Here is a 22661-nt window from a genome sequence, read left to right as displayed (position 1 = left end):
GAATTCTCCAGGCAAGAACACTGGAGTGGGTTGCCATTCCCTTCTCCAGGGGATCCCCCCTACCCAGGGGTCAAACCCAGATCTCCTGCATTGCAGGTGGACTGTTTACCTTCTGAGCCACCAGGGAAGCCCAGTAATTTCTGACAGTACTTTAGGGCAATAGTCAATCTTCGAGTGGTGAGAGTCATTTCCTAAGTGATTTACTAAGTATTTATGTGTATAAAGGATGATTCCTTCTATAACAGATCACATACAGTGTTTTGTCTTCAGGAATGTATGCCTCACTCACATTCCTATAGGTTTCTTGAGAGGAAAGGAAAAAGATGAAGCACATGGCAAATGCACACAAGCACTTATGGAAGTGTGTTCTGGCTGTGAATGCCATCCTCTGTCGATGTGCCAGGGGAACTGGGTTGAGAGCTAATACTGTCAGGTGTGCCTTGAAGTCCTTGAGTTCCATGCTTCCCTCCATCAACATGAAATCTGGTGGCTGCACTTGATAAGGCCTGGTGTCAGCTCTGAAAAGGCAATACCTTCTTCCTGGTACCCTAGCTGAGTAGCTGCATCATGAACAAAGGGAAGAAACTACGCCCATAAAAGGGGATAGAAAACTAGTCCCCCTGCTCTTGTTCTTCACTTTATTTAAGAATAAAGAGGGCTTGTGAGGTGATAAACAGGTGGACTAGGTTAATGGAAGAACAAAGAAACAGAATTTGTCTTATGGAGAAATGCAGTCTCAATCAAATATTTGGGCTTTGGACAAGAGTATGATGACAAAGGCTCACTGTGAATCTCTGTGAACGTCCACAGGCATGGACAAGAGGAATCTGCTCTGGCATGAGTGCTATATTCTACTTTTACTAGTTTATTACAGCCCTTGACTCTTTTAAAAATTGTCCAATCTTGAAAATGTGCACTCCTTTTCCAATAGTTTGCCAAGTGACTAAAAAGGATGTTGATTTCTCTGTTTGTGTGTGTGTGCTCAATCGTATCTGACTCTTTGTTACCATATGGACTATAGCCAGCCAGGATCCTCTGTCCCTGGGATTCTCCAGGCCAGAAAAAATGGAGTGGGCTGCCATTTCCTACTTCAGGGGACCTTACAGACCACGGATCAAACCCATGTCTCTTGCTTTTCCTGCTCTGGCAGGCAGATACTTTACCACTGTGCCGGCTGGGAAGCCCCAAATCACCCATTAGACTTCGCTGGGTCTTGGTTGCAACACATGGGATCTAGCTTCCTGACGAGGGATTGAACCCTGGACCCCTGCATTGGGAACTTGGAGCCTTAGCCACTGGATCACCAGGGAAGTCCCTTCCCTGATTTTATTCTAGAACAAAAATGGATCTATTATGACTGCCTATTCTGGGATAACGAAAATGTAAAATAATTTTTCGGAAAATAGAATAACAGAATTTCAGCCTTAGATTTGTAATGGCTCCCAGCGATAATATAGATTTCTACTTTTAAAGTGGAGGAAGGCAAGGCTCAGAGAGGTGAAAAAAACTGCCAAAGGCTTTCAAGTTAGTGTGAGCTTCCATCTGAAGCTCTGCCCACTCCAGGCAAACACTCTCTTCCTTCCATTATCCTGCTTTTCCTGGTTGACACAATGCAATGGTGTTAAAGCTCTATTAATATTTACACATGAAGTTCCAAGTTAGTAAATTTAATTAGTGAGCAAACACTAAATATGTGTTTTAATTTTGTTGTCAGAACAAAGGCAGACTCTATCCTGATTTAATTTTCCTTATATCTTTCACATTTCAGTCAACCAAAATAAATGAAGTGTTACTATGAAATATGTTACAGCCACAGCTTCAGTGTCTTTGAAAATGTGCATATTTTCTATCTAGCTAGAAAGAGGAATCTCTAAAGGCAAACCATTTCAAGTTTAAGGAAACAGGGTAAACAACCCATAGTGGCTACTATAATTTAATTTCAAAGCAAATGTTGACAAGGAATGTATAAATTTGGATTTTTTAAAGCCAGCACTGGTGTTACCATGCATATCATGTTCATAAACCTCTACAATTCATCTCACGGTGACCTTTTGGGCCATGTGCATAACAAATGATACAAAATAATACACACAATAACATAAAGCAGTAGCAAAATATTATTATTAAAAACATTCCTGATGAGATGATACAGGGTAGTGACTAAAAGCATTAGTTTTGGAGTCATACACACCTGGGTTCAAACCCCAGTCCTATTACTACACTTAAGTAGCTTACTTAAGTAACTTACTAAGTTACTAGAGTTACAAAAGTTACAACTATTGTCCTTTACTGGGTTGAATTTAGCATGTTACTTAGCCTCTGAGCCTCAGTTTCCTACAAGTAAATTGCAACTTGAGATTCCTACCTCACATTTGATTGTAAGAGTTAATATAAGTAATATGGAGACTGTATATACTATCTGAAAACACATCACAAATTTGAGAGGCTAAGTGCATGAATGGGCTTCCCAAGTGGCTCAAAGATAAAGGATCCATCAGCCAGTGTAAGAGAAGCAGGTTCGATTCCCGGGTCAGGAAGATGCCCTGGAAAAGGAAATGACAACCCACTCCAGTATTCTTGTCTGGAAAATCTCATGGTCAGAGGAGCCTGGTGGGCTACAGTCCACGGGGTCACAAAGAGTTGGACACAACTTAGTGACTAAACAACAAGTGCGTGGATATCTCATCAGGACACTTATGGTTGTTTGGTATTACTTGACTCTTCACTTCCTTGGTCATTCTTATACGAGGGTGAATTTTCTACTTCTGCTTCAAAATTTTCCTCTATGTCACAAAATACAAAGGAGCTGGTAATGAAAAACTACATCTTTCATAAATCAAACACTACCTTGGTGTTTCAATATTCAAAAGAAGTTATTTATTTACCCCCATGAATGCCCAGTACCAAAAAGACTGATAATCCTCTTGAGCTATTCGAGTCACACATGTGGGCACAAAGGAAATAAAAGGGTCAGTTTATAAAAGCAGTAATTATTTGGAAGGACAAATCTGTGCTGTCTCTGGTGGAGCATTAGCTCAGCGGGCTGTCAAGTTTAGGGACTGTAAGGTATTGTATTTACCTTCAGGACCAACTGAAATTCTGAGCTTGAATTGAAGAAAGACTATGTGGAATAGCTAACTTTGGGGAGTTAGTTCTGTCAAGCTTCCTCTCAGAAAATGCACTTTTGCACTAAACCTTGAAAGAACCAGAGATTGTGGTGCAGAAAGCTGAGTTGGCATTCTAGCACTACCACTATTGACTATAACCATGAGTAACATCATAGTCTTTCTTCAATTTAAGGGCAGAATTTCAGTTGGCCCTGCAAGTAAACACAATGTCTTACAGTCTATGAAATGGGTATACTGCCCAGGTCCTGCCTACCTGGCAGTTTTTTCCCCTATTAAATGGTAGTTTTAATAATACAGAATTTTATTATTTTCTGTTGACTAATCATGATACACTGGTATTAAGTGAATAATAGTTACTTAATCACAATAGTAAAAGATGTTTATCAGTTTCACTACCTATTAGTTTTATATTGAGATTGAACAAAGTTATGCATATGATAGCAGCTTGCTATAGACAAATCAAAGATTTAATGATTGGCAGCAATGGGTTTAATTCTCAATTACAAACTATGTAACTTTTTCAGCAAGTTTCTTAATTTTCCTGAGCTTCAATTTCCCTTAATGGGGATTATAATGCCTACTAGTCAAGATTGTTGTGAGGATTTAATGATACCATGTGTGAAAAGCTTGCAACCAAAAATCCTGTCTGATACTTATCAGTACAATATTTTGTGTGGATGTTAGTAACAAATATTTATTGGAGTACTTATTTAAATTCATTTGATATAAATTTAAATTTTTGTGGATTAATATGGAAAATGATCTAAATTTCAAGCCAAAGAAGAATAGTTAAATGTCCACACATTCACAGAATAGACTACATAACAGGTATGACTAATATTGTTATTATCATGGAAAGATATTTGCCATATATCAGTGGGGCATGAAGAACATAAAGAAAAGTATTAATATATGGAATTATCAATTTTTTTCAATAAAACTTATTTGGAAAAATACATCTAAAAAGTTTACTGAATTTATGGGTAAGTTTTGTTTTATGGGTTTTTTATTTTCTCTTCTGGCATATCTGTATTTTCTAATAATACAATAATGTCACATTCAGTTACCAAAATAAATATTAAAATGTTAAATGAAAATAAGGATGATAAAACTGACCTCCTTCAGCTGAACATATGACAACAATTTGACTGAAAGGTCCATCCCCTTTATTGTTATAAACGCCAACCTTCACTTCAAAGGGAGTAAGAGGAGGGACACTTTCATCTCGATAGATGAATTTTGAAGCATCAGAGGATGTCACCATTTTTTCCTTCCAGCCACGTGTTCCATTGGGCCTGAAAGCCACAATATAGCCAAAGCCTTCCCCATTCTGGAACTCTTCAGATACTGGCTAGAGAAGAAAAATACAATTCATTATCAGCAAAATAACTGGTCAAAAAAACTATTTATTCCAGTCTTTAACTTTTTAAAATTATAGATAACTAGAATAAAAGAGATTCTCCAAACTTTTTAGTACATTGAAAGCCAATGTAGCATAATCACTTGGCAGTTGTTGCAAATTTAAAAGGCTTTAAAGGTAAAAGTTAAAAAATTAAATGCTATCAGTTGATATTTAAGAAAATTATCAAGAGTATTGAAAACTCCTGAAGTGAGACAACTTTATTCCAATTAGTCATGTACATGAAGCAAAGGTCCTTGAAGTCCACATTATAATTTAACATGTTGGTGAAAATTGTCATATGGTCTGGTGGTTGGGAAAATCTTGTCACTGGTAATGCTCTTCAGAGGTCTTTGGTCAGAAAATTTAAGAGAAATTAATGTAAGAACTTTCATTTTTCTTTTTTTAGTATTTTTCTTAATTGCTTTTGTGCTTTACTAACATATGAAATATTAGAATAATTAGAATACAATATATGCTCAAGAAGCTTGTACTATATGATTTATATTTAAATTCTTTAATTTTTATTTTTTTGGTCACATGGCCTCATATACCGGATCATAGTTCCCCAATCCATGTCTCTTTAGTGGAAGACTGGAGCCCTAACCACTGGACTGCAAGAGAATTCCCACATTTAAATTTGTTAAATAGGCATGAATTGCGTTGTGCAATTGTTATTAACTAGTTAGTCAGTGGAGCAGTTACCAACCATTGCCTAGGACAATGTTTGACAAATAGATATCCAATAGACCGTGGCTCAGCAGTAAAAAATCTGCCGGCAAAGCAGGAGTCTCAAGAGCTGAAAGTTTGATCCCTGAGTCAGAAAGATCCCCTAGAGGAGGGCATGGTTACCCACTCTAGTATTCTTGCCTGGAGAATCCCATGGACAGAGGAGCCTACAGTCCATAGGCTTGCCAAGAGTTGGACACGACTCAAGCGACTTAACACACACAAATATTTGTTACTTTATAAAAAAATTTTGATTTGAGGAAAAACTATGTGTTGAATGGAGGAAAAGAGACAAAATCTATCATTTCAAAGTATTATATACTAAATGTTTATATCCGCTCCCCCATCCCCACCCCACCAGCTTATGTGATAATTCCTAACCCCCCATGTGATTGTATTAGGAGATGGATTTGGGGTAGGTGATTTAGTTATGAGGATGGAATACTCATGAGTCAGATTAGTGCCCTAATAATAGAGACTCTAGAGAGCTCTTCTGACCCTCTGCCAGATGAGGACAGAGTGAGAAGATGGTGCTATAAGCACCAGGAAGTAGGTCCTCACTAGATCTGAACCCACCTGTGCCTTCTAGAACTGGACTTCCAGCATCCAAAACTGTGAGAAATAAATTTCTGTTGTTTATAAGCCACCCAGTCTATGGCATTTTTGTTACAGTAGCCCAAGCTGAGTAAGACACAAAACTGACAGGGAAGGCAATTCCATTTAGAGAGATATGATCTCAGTGAAGGTCAGGAATTGGGAAGTTAATACCTCTGCAGAAATCAAAAGCAAGACATAAAATTTAATTGAAGAAGAAGAGAATGAACAGAGGAACAGGTCAGAGGATGTGCTCATGGAAGATTTACTAAGGGGAAAGAAGTTTTTCTGTATATTTTTGTACATTCTTTCATTGTTCTTTGAGATGGTCAGGGATTAGTTCAGTTTTCTCCAATAGGCACTTCCATCTCCACTTTCTAAGGCATTGATATGTGATCTACAAAGCTATATTTGATAATAGAGTAAGTTAACCTCAGAGGAGGAAAGTGGCTTTATGTAAAATAAATGTACCTCTCACAGGCTTTCACTCCCACTCCTTTCTTTGACAGAAGGAATTTTGGAGGTCAGATGATGATGGATACAAAAGAACAAGGATTTTGTTATAAAAATCCCAATTCTACTGTTTCTCAGGAAATTACTCAAACTGTGTATCAGTTTCATCATTTGGAAAACAGGGAAAATTATCACCACTAGTGGGATTATTGTATGGGATAAATGAGATATCCCAGGCTCGACTCCAGAAAAACCTCAGTGGTTTTAGCCCACAAAATGTCAACTGTGAAGTACTCAAACATTAAACTAAGCCAAACAAGCATCTAAACTAATTTGAGAGGACATGTTTTAATTATTCAAACTTTATTCTAAGAAAGCTCATATGACAGGATGGGACTTTAGACTTTGTATGAAAGGTTCACATTGGAAATATTCATGTGAGTAATTGATGCTAAAAGTGTTTTGTAATCTCATTTGTAATCTCAAACAAAAATTACACAGTTACTCTGTACCAGGTACTCATACCCTATGTATAGCTTTCTATTTAAGGAATCAACACGTCCTGACATCTGAGTGGGCTTTCTTACCTCCCAGGCGATGACCAACTCGTGCCTTCTTCCACTTCTTCCACTTACATTGGTAGGTGCTGTCTTTGGAACTGTGGTTAAAAATGGGCCATGAGTGAGGAAAATGCACACTTTAAGTGTCCCTACAATAAGAATGCATCATAATTCTACCTGGTTGGGTAACATTTCCAAATAAACAGATCAAAATGTGTTTGAAGTCAGGGTGGTCTTATTCAATATTAAAACAAAATGTTTGTGATGGATACCCTGCTTTCAAATCTCTGTGGGAGAGTTTGGCATATACTTTTCATGGCCATATACTGCATCTCCAAACTAATTATTCTCTTGTAAATGTTCTCTGGTTTATAAGGTCCAAATCATAATTAACACTACAGTCAAGGACATCTACTAATGATAAGTTTCATGGTACACATTTTTTTTCCTTTTTAATCATGTGAATCTTCTGTGATCCAGGGCTTGCAGAGCCCCTGGAAACTCCACAGGTAGACGTTAGCTAGAACTCCCAGGAAGCTCCAGTTTAAAGAATTTTTTCCCCCAGCTAAAAACTAGTATTTATTCTTCTTTTTCTTTTTTTCATGGAAAATGCCAATTATAGTTTATTTTGATGGGTAAATGCAGTTCCTTTTCTTCTTTAATATTTTTATGGGAGTGGAGACCTAGGTTCGAACCCTGGGTTGGGAAGATCCTCTGGAGGAGGGCATGGCAACCCACTCCAGCATTCTTGCCTGGAGAATTCCATGGACAGAGGAACCTGGCGGACTACAGTCTATGGGGTCGCAAGGAGTCGGACAGGACTGAGCGACTAAGCACACATAGCTTATTTACAATATTCTGTCAGTTTCAGGTATATTGCAAAGTGAATCTGTTATACATAAACATATATTCAGTCTTTTTAAGATTCTTTTCCCATTACAGAGTGGTGAGTAGAGCACCTGTGGGATATAGCAGGTTCTTACAAAGAAATCTTAGCAATAGCTGCATGGAGTGAGAACCTATTTAAATGATTACATATTACAAAAAAATAAATAAATAAAAGGCTAAAAGACTGAATCTCTCTGAAAAATGAAAAATATATAGATACTTGGCAAAACTTTTACAAATGTGTAATTATTAAAAGAATAAATGTGTCAAAGAAATAAATTTCCCCTTCACTGCACCAAACCACAAAATATGTTTGTAGTTGAAAGGGAATATTATCAAAGAAATAACTGTTAAATGAAGAAAATTATTAAAAGAAAGCCTTTTCCAGGCTATGAGACTGCATTAGCAATGTTACAGTTCAGTGTTACCTTTATATCTCAACATATAGTTTTTAAATGATCTTGATATACTAATATACATTAACTTTCATATATTACCTACTTGGATGAAAGGGTTTTAATTACTGGCAGATATTCACACAACATTTTGTATACTAGAAAAACTGATGTAGAATTTACATACTATATCTACTAGGAGAAGGCAATGGCACCCCACTCCAGTACTCTTGCCTGGAAAATCCCATGGATGGAGGAGCCTGGTAGGCTGCAGTCCATGGGGTCGCTGAGGGTCGGACATGACTGAGCGACTTCACTTTCACTTTTCACTTTCATGCATTGGAGAAGGAAATGGCAACTCACTCCAGTGTTCTTGCCTGGAGAAACCCAGGGACGGGGGAGCCTGGTGGGCTGCCGTCTATGGGGCCACGCAGAGTCTGACACGACTGAAGTGACTTAGTAGTAGCAGTAGTAGTAGTAGTAGAAAGGAAAAAAACAATTTTCCCTGGACCGTGGAGGTGGGAAAGAGCACTATCATTGCGTCTGTTGAATAAAATGACCTTTAGTCACCAGGGTCCCAATTTCATTTCCTAGGCCATGTTCTCCATGAATGTCAGTTCTTGCCTTGTTCATGTAGGAGGATATATACAGAAGCAGTGACCAATCTTTCTTTCTTCTTTCACAGTTACATACATGTCAAAAATTATTCACATGTGGAGTTCACACTCATGTATTCCCTCAGAATCATATGGAACTAGATACCCCTTTGCCTCTCAGTCAGGAAATTACAAGTGATTCAACTAAGAAAAATGATGGCATTGGAGCAATAGCAGTAAATACATCCTGATTTATATGAAGAACAGGCAGATGACTTGAGTTTTTTTACTAATAGTCAAAAGTTATTGTTGCATGTAACAACTTATGACATGGCAGTGTGCCTTGATACCAGGTCTCCGAATCACTGTTATACAGTACTAATTCAAAATTCTTTTTTTTCTCGTGTATGGTATGGATAAGGCACACAGGAAAAAAACTGGTTTAACTGTATGTATAAAAGGGCAGGGATACACAATTTCAAATATACATCAGTGGCTAATGTCAGAGTTCTGAATACTGTGACCATCAATTCACAGTTAAATAAATTGCATAAACAAGTTAATTTGTTGATATTGTGGCTTCTCTTAGTGCTATTTGTTTATAAAAAATAAAAAGTTATCCACATACAAATGTTTCACATTCATCTCTGACAATTAATAGCTAAATAATATTCAACTAATAGCTACCAGAGCCACCTACTTCATCTATAAAATTGGAATTCCTTATTTATACCCTAAATTTAGGATCTCGAATATTTTTCTTTGAAGATACTCTCCCCACAAGCATGGATTTTGTGGAAAGACTAGGCACTGAAAGTCCTTTTCTGTTTTATTTAGCCCTTAGACATCATCTAAAAAGAGAATGCTTGGAACCTCTAGCTTACAGTTTGAAAGCAGGCTATACACTCTTTTGTGAATATTTCTTGAAGTTCATTAAAGAAACATGAGTAGGATAAAATACAAGTGATGGTTTGATGTCAAAACTTTCTTCTTTTAGTAGTATTGTCCCATAGTCTATTAATGCTTTTGTTTTTTAGAAAACGTATTAAGAGTTTTCAAAGATTTTAACTTTTTGAGTAAAAAAAAAGAAAAAGAAACTAATGAAAAGTGTGGTGAAAATTTCCACTTTGAGGAACCAAGAAAGCAACATTTAATTTGCCTTTTTTTTTTAATTTGATTTTATTTTTAAACTTTACAATATTGTATTAGTTTTGCCAAATATCGAAATGAATCCACCACAGGTATACCCGTGTTCCCCATCCTGAACCCTCCTCCCTCCTCCCTCCCGTACCCTCCCTCTGGGTCATCCCAGTGCACCAGCCCCAAGCATCCAGTACCGTGCATCGAACCTGGACTGGCAACTCATTTCATACATGATATTATACATGTTTCAATGCTATTCTCCCAAATCTCCCCACCCTCTCCCTCTCCTACAGAGTCCATAAGACTGATCTATACATCGGTGTCTCTTTTGCTGTCTCATACACAGGGTTATTGTTACCATCTTTCTAAATTCCATATATATGCGTTAGTATACTGTATTGGTGTTTTTCTTTCTGGCTTACTTCACTCTGTATAATAGGTTCCAGTTTCATCCATCTCATTAGAACTGATTCAAATGTATTCTTTTTAATGGCTGAGTAATACTCCATTGTGTATATGTACCACAGCTTTTGTATGGGAAATGTCCTTGTCAAATTATTCATAATTGACCTAGATTTTGTAAAATTTATTTTATCATATAACATTAGTTTTTGAAGTCTTCCTACTGCTATCAGTTTCTTTTAAGGTAGTGAAATGAAAATCACTCAGTAGTGTCTGACTCTGCCTGCCAGGCCCCTCTGTCCATGGAATTCTCCAGGCAAGAATATTGGAGTGGGTAACTATTCACTTCTCCAGGGGATCTTCCCAACCCAGGGATCAAAGCCAAGTCTCCCACATTACAGTTGGATTCTCTACCATCTCAGCTACCAGAGAAACCCATATTCAGCTTCATGTTAAGTAAGTTTATCCAATTTGAATGTATAATGAAAGTGAAAGTTGCTCAGTCATGTCCAACTCTTTGCAATGCCATAGACTACACAGTCCATGGAATTCTCCAGGCCAGAATACTGCAGTGGGTAGCCTTTCCCTTCTCCAGGGGATCTTGCACCCAGGTCTCCCACATTGCAGGTGGATTCTTTACCAGATGAGCCACAAGAGAAGCCCTTTAATGTATAATAAATGATACAAAAGAGGCATTATAGAGCATTGTGTTTCAATAGTTTATGTATAAGTATGTAAGTTATAAGTTATGTATAAGTGTATAAGTTAGTGTATAAGCATGAACTGTTCTTTCTACAACAGGCTTGCTCGATATAATAGGAAATAGTAACATAAAATAGTAACTGAAATGGTAACAGAAAACTTGAGGCTTTAAAGACAGGGAAATAACCTAAATGTCCATTGATCGATGGATGGATAAAAAATATATAGTGTATTATAATACAGTGAAATACTATTCACCATACAAAGAAAGTAACCTGACCATTTGAGACAACATGGATGGATGTGGAGGGCAGTGTATTAAGTGAAACAAGCTGGACAGGGGATGACAAACATTGTACGATCTCACTTACACGTGGAATCTTAAAAAAAATGGCACTGGTAGGAACAGGGAATGAATTGGTGATCGCCAGAGGTGAGGATAGGGGTTGAGGAAACGGGAAAATGTGGTACAAAGGTACAAACTTCCGGACACAGGATAAATAAGTTCTGGGAAGACATGGTGACTACAGTTAACAATACTGTTATCATATATTTGAATATTGCGGAGAGCATATCTTAAAAGTTTTCATCATAAGGAAAAACTGTGAGGTGATTAATATTAACTAAATTTATTATGATAGTCATATTGTAATACACAAATATATAAAATCATTATGTTGTTCACTTTTAATATAGTGTTATATATCAATTATATCTCAATAAAACTGGAAAAACAAACAAAAAAGAAAACCTCAGGCTTTAATAGATACAACTCAGGCAGTGTGTTCTGCTGTCAGGATCACAATGTTTGAAATGAGCACTCTGATTCTAATTAGCTTAAATTTCCTAATTACATGCAGATGATCAGTGGAACCCATGTTCATTCATTTCTTTTTCAAGTTGATGGCACACAGTTATTATCTCTGCAGTCAACACTTTGGAGTCCACTGATTTTAATTATATCCTTTATTTATAAAACAACATGCTTATGATATGTAGAGATATGCCTTAATCTTTCAGAGTCCTTCTGTTGTGAAAGTTCTATAATTCTTGTTAGAAGCAAAAAATTAATATGATCAAACGTAATAAATGCTTTCATTGAGTTCAGAGAAATACACATTTACTTAAAACCAAATATATTTAAATATAGTCAAATTGTGATTTAGATTTATGCAGCTAGATTCCTCTCTCCCTCAGTTAGCTACTGATAAATGCCATTAAATTATTAGTTCAGAGACTCAAGTTTACACACATTGTTAATGGGTTCACTCTGGGCTTCCCTGGTCACTCAAATGTTAAAGAATTTGCCTGCATTGCAGGAGACCTGGGATTTGATCCTTGGGTTGGGAAGATTCCTTGGAGGAGGGCATGGCAACCCATTCCAGCATTCTTGCCTGGAGAATTCCATGGACTGAGGAGCCTGGTGGGCTATGGTCCATGGGGTCGCAAAGAGTCAGACACCACTGAGGGACTAACACTTTCACTTACACTAATTTTTCTGCATTTCTTTTTGAACATTATTCTTCCATGACTGAATAATGTGATTAACACTTTTCCAACAATCTGTAAATCCCTTGTAAAACATGTCTGGCATGTTAAAATGTAGACTTTTGTCTCTTTTCATTTTATATGTTTGGTTGCAAATGCTCAGAGCAACCAAAACATATTATACTACCTTAGTTTAAGCATGCATGAAGTTAAGCTTGTGCTTCAATGAACTCTTCCTAAGTGTAGTAGTCTGAACAAAGTCTGTCACACTAAAAATATGCTTTAATTAACACTCAACTAATGAAAGAATACAGGATGAAATCATCTACCAATATCTCTTTTTCTTCCCCTGAAAAATTTCCAAATCTACTATAGTAGATGTTTACATGGCTCATTAAATAATACAGCTTTGCTAGAGATCTGAGAGAAGTCACAAAATTAGGAGCATAATCCAGCAACTACTTTGGGCAGCAAAGTGCAGAAGAAAGGAACAAAGAAGAGAGGTTACTTACACGGTGAGGGTGAGGTCAGGAGAGAAATCAAACAACAACAAAAGTTCCTACCTGAATTGAAGTATATAACATACAAGTATTTCCATTAACTCATTATCACTTAAGCCCGCTTTATTAGAAGAGTTAGAGTTTCCAAAATTTAAAAAAGAAAAATCAGTGGTGTTTCCTAAGGAGTTCAAATAATGCTGTTATTCCTATCAATAGTGTAGGTAAAGTGGTATGTGTAAGTAGTAATAAAGTGTTCTTCTGGGACCAAGAAAGATCATAAAACCTAATAACAGTTTTACTGTTCTAGCTGGTTGGTTGAAATACTTCTTACCCTCTTTGTCCTTCAGTTTCCTCATGGAGATAATAATAGTACTTACTTTTTAACGTTTTCAAAATTATATATCACAATGCCTAGAAATGTAATTTATAAATTTAACTTCTATGCAGAGTTTATATCATGCAAAATGCCAGGCTGGATGAGTCACAAGCTGAAATCAAGATTGCAGGGAGAAATAGCAACAATCTCAGAATGCAGATGATACGACTCTAATGGCAGAAAGTAAAGAGGAACTAAACAGACTCTTGGTGAGGATGAAAGAGGAGAGTGAAAAAGCTGGCTTAACACTCAACATTCAAAAAGCTAAGATCATGGCATCCAGTCCCATTACTCCATAGCAAATAGATGGGTAAAAAGTGGAAACAGTGACAGATTTTATTTTCTCGGGCTTCCAAATTACTGCAGCTGGTGACTGCAGCCATGAAATCAAAAAACACTTGCTCTTTGGAAGAAAAGCTATGACAAATGTAGACAGTGTATTAAAAATCAAAAACATCACCTTGTTGACAAAGGTCCTTATAGTCAAAGCTATGGTTTTTCCAGTAGTAATGTGTGGATGTGAGAGTTGGACCACAAAGAAGGATGAGTGTCAAAGAACTGATGCTTTTGAATTGTAGTGGAGAAGACTCTTGAGAGTCCCTTGGATAGCAAGAAGATCAAACTAGTCAATCCTAAAGGAAATCAACCCTGAATATTCATTGGAAGGACTGATATTAAAGCCGAAGCTCCAATACTTCGGCCGCCTGATACAAAGAGCTGACTCAGTGGAAAAGACCCTGATGCTGGGAAAGATTGAAGGCAAAAGAAAAAGGGGTAGCAGAAGATGAGACAGTTAGATGAACTCCCCAGGTTGGTAGGTGCCCAATATGCTACTGGAGATCAATAGAGAAATAATTCCATAAAGAATGAAGGGATGAAGCTAAAGTAAAAACAACATCCAGTTGTGGATGTGACTGGTGATAGAAGCAAGGTCTGATGCTGTAAGGAGCAATATTGTATAGGAACCTGGAATGTTAGGTCCATGAATCAAGGCAAATTGGAAGTGGTCAAACAGGAGATGGCAAGAGTGAATGTCGACATTCTAGGAATCAGCAAACTAAGATGGACTGGAATAGGTGAATTTAACTCAGATGACCATTATATCTACTACTGTGGGCAGGAATCCCTTAGAAAAAAATGGAGTAGCCATCACAGTCAACAAGAGTCTGAAATGCAGTACATGGATGTAATCGCAAAATGACAGAATGATCTCTGTTCGTTTCCAAGGCAAAGCATTCAATATCACGGTGATCCAAGTCTATGCCCCGACCAGTAATGCTGAAGAAGCTGAAGTTGAACGGTTCTATGAAGACCTACAAGACCTTTTAGAACTAACACCCAAAAAAGATGTCCTTTTCATTATAGGGGTTTGGAATGCAAAAGTAAGAAATCAAGAAACACCTGGAGTAACAGGCAAATTTGGCCTTGGAGTACAGAATGAAGCAGGGCAAAGACTAATAGAGTTTTGCCAAGGGAATACACTGGTCATAGCAAACACCCTCTTCCAACAACACAAGAGAAGATAACTTGGGAATCATCATGTGGGGCTTAAGATTAGAATTCCAGGTTTGCCACTTACTGACTAGGTAACTTTATACAAGTTTTTAAGATTCTCCTATTTTGTTTTCTCATCTATAAGATGGGACTAAAACTTCCTGCTTTACAGAGTTGATATAAGATTTAAATGCTATAACGCAGAGCATGTGCTCAACGCTGGACTTGGAACATGCTTCATGATTTTCGACTGGCATATAGTATGATAGGGACTAAGGAGACAGGAGAAATCTAACTTGAGTGTGTCACATTTACTCCTGGGCTGATATCCTCTCCCTGCCCTTTTGTCTTTCTTGCTCAAATATTCCAGTGCTCTTCCCTCACCTTGTTATTAATCAGAAATGGACATGCCTAACAATTACTCATGTTTCATTTAGAAAGGCATTTGTTAAAATCACCATCTCTGTTTGCAAAGTGCCTCTGAGACTGAAGATATACTTCTTGAAAACATTTTGTAGAAAAGATTTCATGATTTAAAAAACTGGTTTCATGATTTTAAAATACTGTCAGCTGTACTATTAGCTTCTTTTTTTCCTGAATATTGAGATTTGGTCTTAGAGGTCTGTTGCTTGCTCTTAATATGATCTTCATCTTCTCTTAGTGTTACTGAGAACCATTTCTTTTATTTAATATAATTAAATTACTCAGTTGAAGAAAGCTATAATGTTCACTTAATAGTATGTTCTTTGAGATTTTCCCAATTATTTCAGTTGAATGCTTATTTTTTTTAGATCATATTTTTTTTTTTAGAAACACAGACTGGAGAGACCTTTAAAACCCTCACAGCTTTATGCCTTTCTCTGTACACTCCAGTGCCTGACAATAGTATGTAGATTTTTAAATTGCCCCTATAAATAATTCCACCTGAGTCCCATTTGGTCTGGCCTTCAAAGCCACATTAAATGCCATTTTAAAGGCCAGCCCACATGCCCCTGAGAAAACTAATTCAGCTCCATCTTACAATAGTATTTTATTGTGTTCATTCCGTAACTTTTGAACTCAATGAACTTTCCTAAGTAATTATCACAGACAAGAACCGCAAAAATAAGAATATGAACAAAGCAAGAGCCTATCAGAAGTAGAAAGATAATGTACATGGAAAGAAAATGTAGTAGGAAGCTTAGTGAGTCTTTTCTGGAATTGGGATGAGACACATGTAACCTCAGATGCTAAAGTGAGGTTGCCTAGCTAAAACCACAGAACTATTAGGAAATGGAGAAACCCAATTTTCTGACCCTTTCCTATTACTCTCCTCTAGCCATCTTTGTGAGATTATTTAGCACAAGGAATGTGTTGGAAGAGGCTGTCAGCTTAGCAGATGGATGTGCTGTGGCGTCGCCCTCCAGCCTCGGCTGTCACTAGGAGCGAAGTGGGAGTGTCATTTCCCCCTCGAGCTAAGTATCATAAGAAGCAAAACAGCTGCTGCAGAGTACAGATGCTTACTTCTCACATCCCAGCTGGATGCTGTGGAGCTTCAGAATTTTGTAGGATGACCCAGTCCCACACTATGCTACTAGAGCAGAGACCAAAATAGTTTTTGAAGACATACTATACTTCTAAATCTTGGTGGATCAGAAAAGTGAAATAATATTGTGGGCAAAGCAGACACTACAGAAAGTAGGTTTGAATAGGCTTGCTGGGATCAGAGCTGATAAAGCTGCCTGCTAGTAGGAGATAGGATACTCTCCAAAGAACCCAAACAGGATGTGGACAAATGCCATCTCGTGGGGCACTCAATATTTGCTTGAGAACCACAAACTGCAACACCTGAAGTGGATGTCCACCTTCTTCTTTTCTGACCTGGGAGTTGGAATAGAATTTGGAGCTCAGAGAGGAAGCAGAAAGAAGCAAGAAAAGAGAAATCATAACCCTTTAGTCAAGCCTGCACTAGGATAGAGGGACCGAAGCATAGAACTGGATATGAGCTGCAAGTTTTTATTAAGCTAAAATGGAATTGTTTAATACCTGAAAAATGAGACTGTCCTAATACGTAAAAATCTTTAGATAATAGTTGGGCCTGAAGCCATACTTGAGATGAAGCATACTGGAAAACAATGGTGGGAGAAGAATAAAACTTATTAATATGTTTAAACTCTACCAAGTTCAGCATGTTTAATAAACCAGTTACCTAGCTATAACATGATATAGTACAGAAACTGCTAAGGCTAGAAAATATTTTCTTCTGATTGTTTACTTGATACTCATATTTATTTGGTTGAGCATTAACCTCTTAAATATAAGTATATATTTTCCTTATTTGGCCAAAAATTGTTGTTTAGTTGCTCAGTCATGTCCGACTCTTTGTGACCCCATGGAGTGTAACCTGCCAGGCTCCTCTGTTGATGGGATTCTCCAGGCAAGAATATTGGAGTGGGTTGCCATTTCCTTCTCCAGGGATATTCCCAACCCAGGAATCAAACCTCATCTCCTGCATTGGCAGGTGGATTCTGTACCGCTGAGCCACCAGGTAACCCCTCTATGGCCAAAAATATATGTGACATTTTCCATATTAACATCCAAAGAGAATGACAGGACAGAATATAATGCAATAAGAAACTGGAAAGTTATTGAATTTGCAACAATTTGCAAGTTGTTTCATTTCCTTTCATTATAAGAACCCCCTCCCCCACAAAAAAGAGGCTACATGTTGCAACAATATAACAATCCACTATGGATGAGGCTCAGTTCAGTTTAGCTCAGTTCAGTCACTCAGTCTGTCTGACTCTTTGCGACCCCATGAATCGCAGCACGCCAGGCCTCCCTGTCCATCACCAACTACTGGAGTTCACTCAGACTCACATCCATTGAGTCAGTGATGCTATCCAGCCATCTCATCCTCTGTCAACCCCTTTTCCTCCTGCCCCCAATCCCTCCCAGCATCAGAGTTTTTTCCAGTGAGTCAACTCTTCCAAAGTACTGGAGTTTCAGCTTTAGCATCGTTCCTTCCAAAGAACACCCAGGACTGATCTCCTTTAGAATGAACTAGTTGGATCTCCTTGCAGTCCAAGGGACTCTCAAGAGTCTTCTCCAACACCACAGTTCAAAAGCATCAGTTCTTCGGCGCTCAGCTTTCTTCACAGTCCAACTCTCACATCCATACATGACTATTGGAAAAACCATAGCCTTGACTAGATGGACATTTGTTGGCAAAGTAATGTCTCTGCTTTTCAATATGCTATCTAGGTTGGTCATAACTTTCCTTCCCTCAGCCATGTCCAACTCTTTGTGACCTCATGGACTCCAGCACACCAGACCTCTCTGCCTATCACCAACTTCTGGACTTTACGCAAACTCATGTCCATTGAGTTGGTGATGCCATCCAACCATCTCATCCTGTGTTGTCCCCTTCTCCTCCTGCCTTCAATCTTCCCTTAGCTGGATAAAAAAAAAAAGCAGCATAGAGAGGCCTTACATGGAGGTGAGGAGGGGCTTGTAGCAAAGACGCACCCTGTACTGTGCACCACACTTTGAAAGTCTCTCTTGATTCTCTGACCACTCAGGTGGGCTGAGAGCCCAGGCTGGATGATGCAGTCTACTGTGGAGACTTCTCAACAGAATGGTGTCTTGAAGAAGCCCACTACAAGCCAAGAGACTAGATGATGCTTACTATGTTGACAAACATATATTTAATCTGAAAATTTTCCTCTATATGAAAATGGCAACTCATGCATGATCACTATTGTTTAAATTTCTATTTAATAAAGTAATAATATTTAAATTCATGATAAAAAATAATAGTAATAACTCGCTAGTGTTAAGCACTTACCATGTGTGCCAAGCTCTTCACCTGCATTATCTTATTTAATACAATAGTCGAATGGAGTAGATTGCTATATAATTTCTATTTTACAAGTGAGAAAATTGAGCCTTGAACAGTGCATACAGCTTACCTATGTTTATTGCTAGTAAGCGGCAGAGAAGACCATTAATCCAGATCTGCCTAACTCTGAACCTGAAACTATTAATTATAGGTATTAAGCAGCACCTTCTTTTATTTCTTTCTCTATCAATTCATTACACTTTGAAATAAAAAAGCAAGTATTGAGATTAATATCAAGAGCTTTGATAATAGAAATTTTATACAACAGAGAAAACCAAATCTTTCTAAATTGTAGATTACATAGTGAACACAATCTTTTCTCCTTTGCATCTATCTTTCAACAATTGCTGTTATAAATATGTAACTTATAGAATATTAAGGTTCAATTAAATAAGAGAATTGTTCAATTAAATGAGAATTGCTGTTGCTAAATTCATATTTACATATTTTGTTATTTCTATGAGAATGTATATTTCAAATTCATTTCTTAAAGTAAGATTTTTCTCTCTTGATTATTATCTTTTTAAATGGTAGAAAAAGATTCCCACTATTCAATACAAAGTTACATAGTAACTTAAAGATTGTAACCCATTTTCAAAATTAAACACAGAGTTATATCTATCCCCCTCCCCGTTGCTAACTCACTAAAACTTTTAAGAAAATTGAGCTATAAATAAATAAATATAAACATACATTAAAGTGTAAATATATACAGGTATCCCTTGCTTTTCAAAAGTTTGCTTTACAGCACTTTGTTTTATCTACATTAGTAACTGCTTCACTAACTGAAAGAAGTCTGAAGAGATTTTCACTTCTATGAAAAAAGGTGAAAAATGAAAACTGAAATGAAAATTCCAAAGAAATTGAGCACTAAATGAAATGAAAATTCTTCACTTGATGGCATTTTGACTTACAAAATTTTCATAGGAATGCCTTTCTTTTGTATAGCTGGGGAAACCTGTATTTGTATGACTATTTTGACATCCTAATTATAATACTTTGACTAAACCAATTTATCTTATATTTATTGACTACTAAGAGTATTTTGATGACTATAAAATTCAAAATGTATCCTATAAGATATTGCAAGGAAAATTTAACTTTTTGGGACATGTGGACAAAGAAACAATCTAAGGTAAAAACGCTTTACTAAAAGTGCTTTGGGTTTAGAATATTCTAGTAAAGAGGAGAATTTAAAGGGACATAAAGCTTTCAACTCAGTATCCTGAGTGTGAGACCTTTTCTCTTCCAAGCAGCTCCACTGCTTTTCAAAGATTACTTGGTCCATTAGAACAGCGTCATCTTTTAAAATACAGGACATGTACTCAATAGAGGCAGAGTGCATCACTTGAGAAGATGTCTCAGGATGTTGGTGTCCCTTTTAATCTGTGCTGCCTGACAAAACAGGGACAAAACTCAACACTTGGTTCAACACCATTAGTAGCTCTAGCCTTGTGTGTTACCAAAGCATAAGAAGCATAAAGTGCACAGCATAGCCTTCCTCCACTCATTTTCAGAAAAGAGTATTTCATGCATTTTCATGCTATTCCTCTTCTCTTCCGTAAGATTTTAATGGACTAGAGTATGTCATGTATATAGAACTCATGATAAAATGGAGAGACAGGCACTATATAATGGAAGTAGCAGCAGAAATAGATGAGGGGCAAGTCTTTTAAAATGCATCATCTGAATACGATTTAGCTTGAAATGTGGCAGTGTTTTTGTTAAAGTACTTTTTAATAGCACAAAGAGATTTATACTATTGAAAGTCTAAAAGGATTAGTCATCCCAAATGGATTATTTATTTTTGAAATGAATATTTATAGAGAGCATCTGAATTAGGCAGTAATCTTTGCCTTTGTTTAAACACAATTAACAATATGCAAAGTAAGGCAGTGCTTTTTAGAAAATATGTGAGCCTAAGTACTAATGTTGGCAGTCATTTCAATATCTGCACAGTGAGTACATAAAATGAGGAACAACTAACCTGTTATACTCTTAATTAATGAACACCTGTACACAATGAAAGCATGGCTGATTTTATGAATGCATGGAAATACAACCAAGCAATTAATGTTTAATTTAAAATTCACACTATTGAAAATGTAGCAAGAAAAAACAACTTGTAATTGGCAAAGCACAAAAGCAGAAAGTTGGATTTTTCTGTGAATGAATCATTTCCAATGTATTAGGCTACTCTATTTTTAATATTTTTGGTGCTTAATTTTTATATGAAAAGAATTTGAACATCTTTTAAATGATTATTCTCACTTTATGAGAATTATTGTAATTCTCACATTGTGTAATGATTATTCTCACTTTCTGATTTTTTTCTTTCTTTCTGTTTTTAAAGAATGAGACAGTGTGTTTTAGAGAAAGAACCAACACTTTCAATGGTTTATTATAAGCTGCATTCGATTTCTAAGAAGTCACAAATCACATTTTTTGGTCCAATTCAATAATTGTGATACAAAATGTATGCATTTCATTCTTAGTCTCCTATGTACATGTTTCTCTGACCTCGGTCCTGGTGTGGGTGGCAGCATATAAAGGAAAGGAAACTAACAGTCATTTTTAATCTTTCAACAAAGACATACTACCAGTGCCAGACATTGTTCAAGGTGAACAATGAAACAGTGAACAAAAAAGACAAGATTCTCCCCCTTACTGTACTTATACTGTAATGATTGAGATTCATGTTATCACTGAGTGTAAAGACATTAATGTTCCTCCCTCTTGTATCTGTAATCTACCCCCTCTTCATTTCTCTATTGTTTTCATTATTCTCATCAACATTGTTGATATTCGTGTTTGCCTAAACTAGTCCCTTACCAAATATGTTTTACATACAATTTAATAGGGTCATAAAGGATAAATCTCAATAAGACTTTGTCCAAAGTAATCAAAACTCTATTAACAACTTTTTAATTCTGCTTCTTTCAAGTGATAAACAAGATACCTTAAAATTTGTTTTTAAATAAAGCTGTTAATCTTCCTATGTGGTCTTTATAAACATTCTGTCAGAGACACATTATTCTAAATGACTGGAAGCATGCTGGTGTTTTCTAAGTTGGTCAAGTTAAGGCAAAATTTGTCTTTTCAAAGTATAATTTATAGCAGGTCAGATGGTGAAGGCAGCATAATTTTAAGAAAGTGCCTATAATTAGAGGTAACTGCTAACACTGGAGAAAAAAAGGGTGAGCCAAACTATTCTGAATTTTACAGACCTGCTATATTGAATGAGTACATAACTAGAAGAAGAAACTAACATCTTCAACTTAACCTGAAGATAAGTGCAAGGGTTGGGGGGAAATTTAAGCATCTAGATGTTCAAGCTGGTTTTAGAAAAGGCAGAGGAACCAGAGACCAAATTGCCAACATCCGCTGGATAATCGAAAAAGCAAGAGAGTTCCAGAAAAACATCTATTTCTGCTTTATTGACTATGCCAAAGCCTTTGACTGTGTGGATCACAATAAACTGTGGAAAATTCTGAAAGAGATGGGAATACCAGACCACCTGACCTGCCTCTTGAGAAACCTATATGCAGATCAGGAAGCAACAGTTAGAACTGGACATGGAACAACAGACTGGTTCCAAATAGGAAAAGGAGTACGTCAAGGCTGTATATGGTCACCCAGCTTATTTAACTACATCATGAGAAACGCTGGGCTGGAGGAAGCACAAGCTGGAATCAAGATTGCCGGGAGAAATATCAGTAACCTCAGATATACAGATGACACCACTCTTACGGCAGAAAGTGAAGAGGAACTAAAAAGCCTCTTGATGAAGGTGAAAGAGGAGACTGAAAAAGTTGGCTTAAAACTCAACATTCAGAAAACGAAGATCATGGCATCCGGTCCCATCACTTTATGGAAAATAGATGGGGAAACAGTGGAAACAGTGTCAGACTTTATTTTTGGGGGCTCCAAAATC

The 22661-nt window shown here is 36.9% G+C and overlaps 1 protein-coding gene across 4 annotated transcripts in view; it reads right to left on the bottom strand.

Moving 5' to 3' along the window:
* The window catches only part of CNTN5 (contactin 5), a 1679852-nt gene that overhangs the window by 55341 nt on the left and 1601850 nt on the right, over window positions 1-22661 (bottom strand). For all 4 annotated transcript variants that reach the window (XM_027563907.1, XM_027563903.1, XM_027563906.1 and 1 more), the window contains 2 exons: window positions 6891-6961; window positions 4245-4479 (listed from right to left, as the gene is read on the bottom strand). In XM_027563907.1, coding sequence (XP_027419708.1) covers window positions 4245-4479; window positions 6891-6961 — 306 coding nt within the window. The remainder of the gene's footprint in view (window positions 1-4244; window positions 4480-6890; window positions 6962-22661) is intronic.

This window comes from Bos indicus x Bos taurus, chromosome 15 (assembly GCF_003369695.1).
Source record: "Bos indicus x Bos taurus breed Angus x Brahman F1 hybrid chromosome 15, Bos_hybrid_MaternalHap_v2.0, whole genome shotgun sequence".
NCBI lineage: Eukaryota > Metazoa > Chordata > Mammalia > Artiodactyla > Bovidae > Bos > Bos indicus x Bos taurus.
Note: the sequence above shows the minus strand (reverse complement) of the source record. Positions and strands in the feature narration are given on the sequence as shown.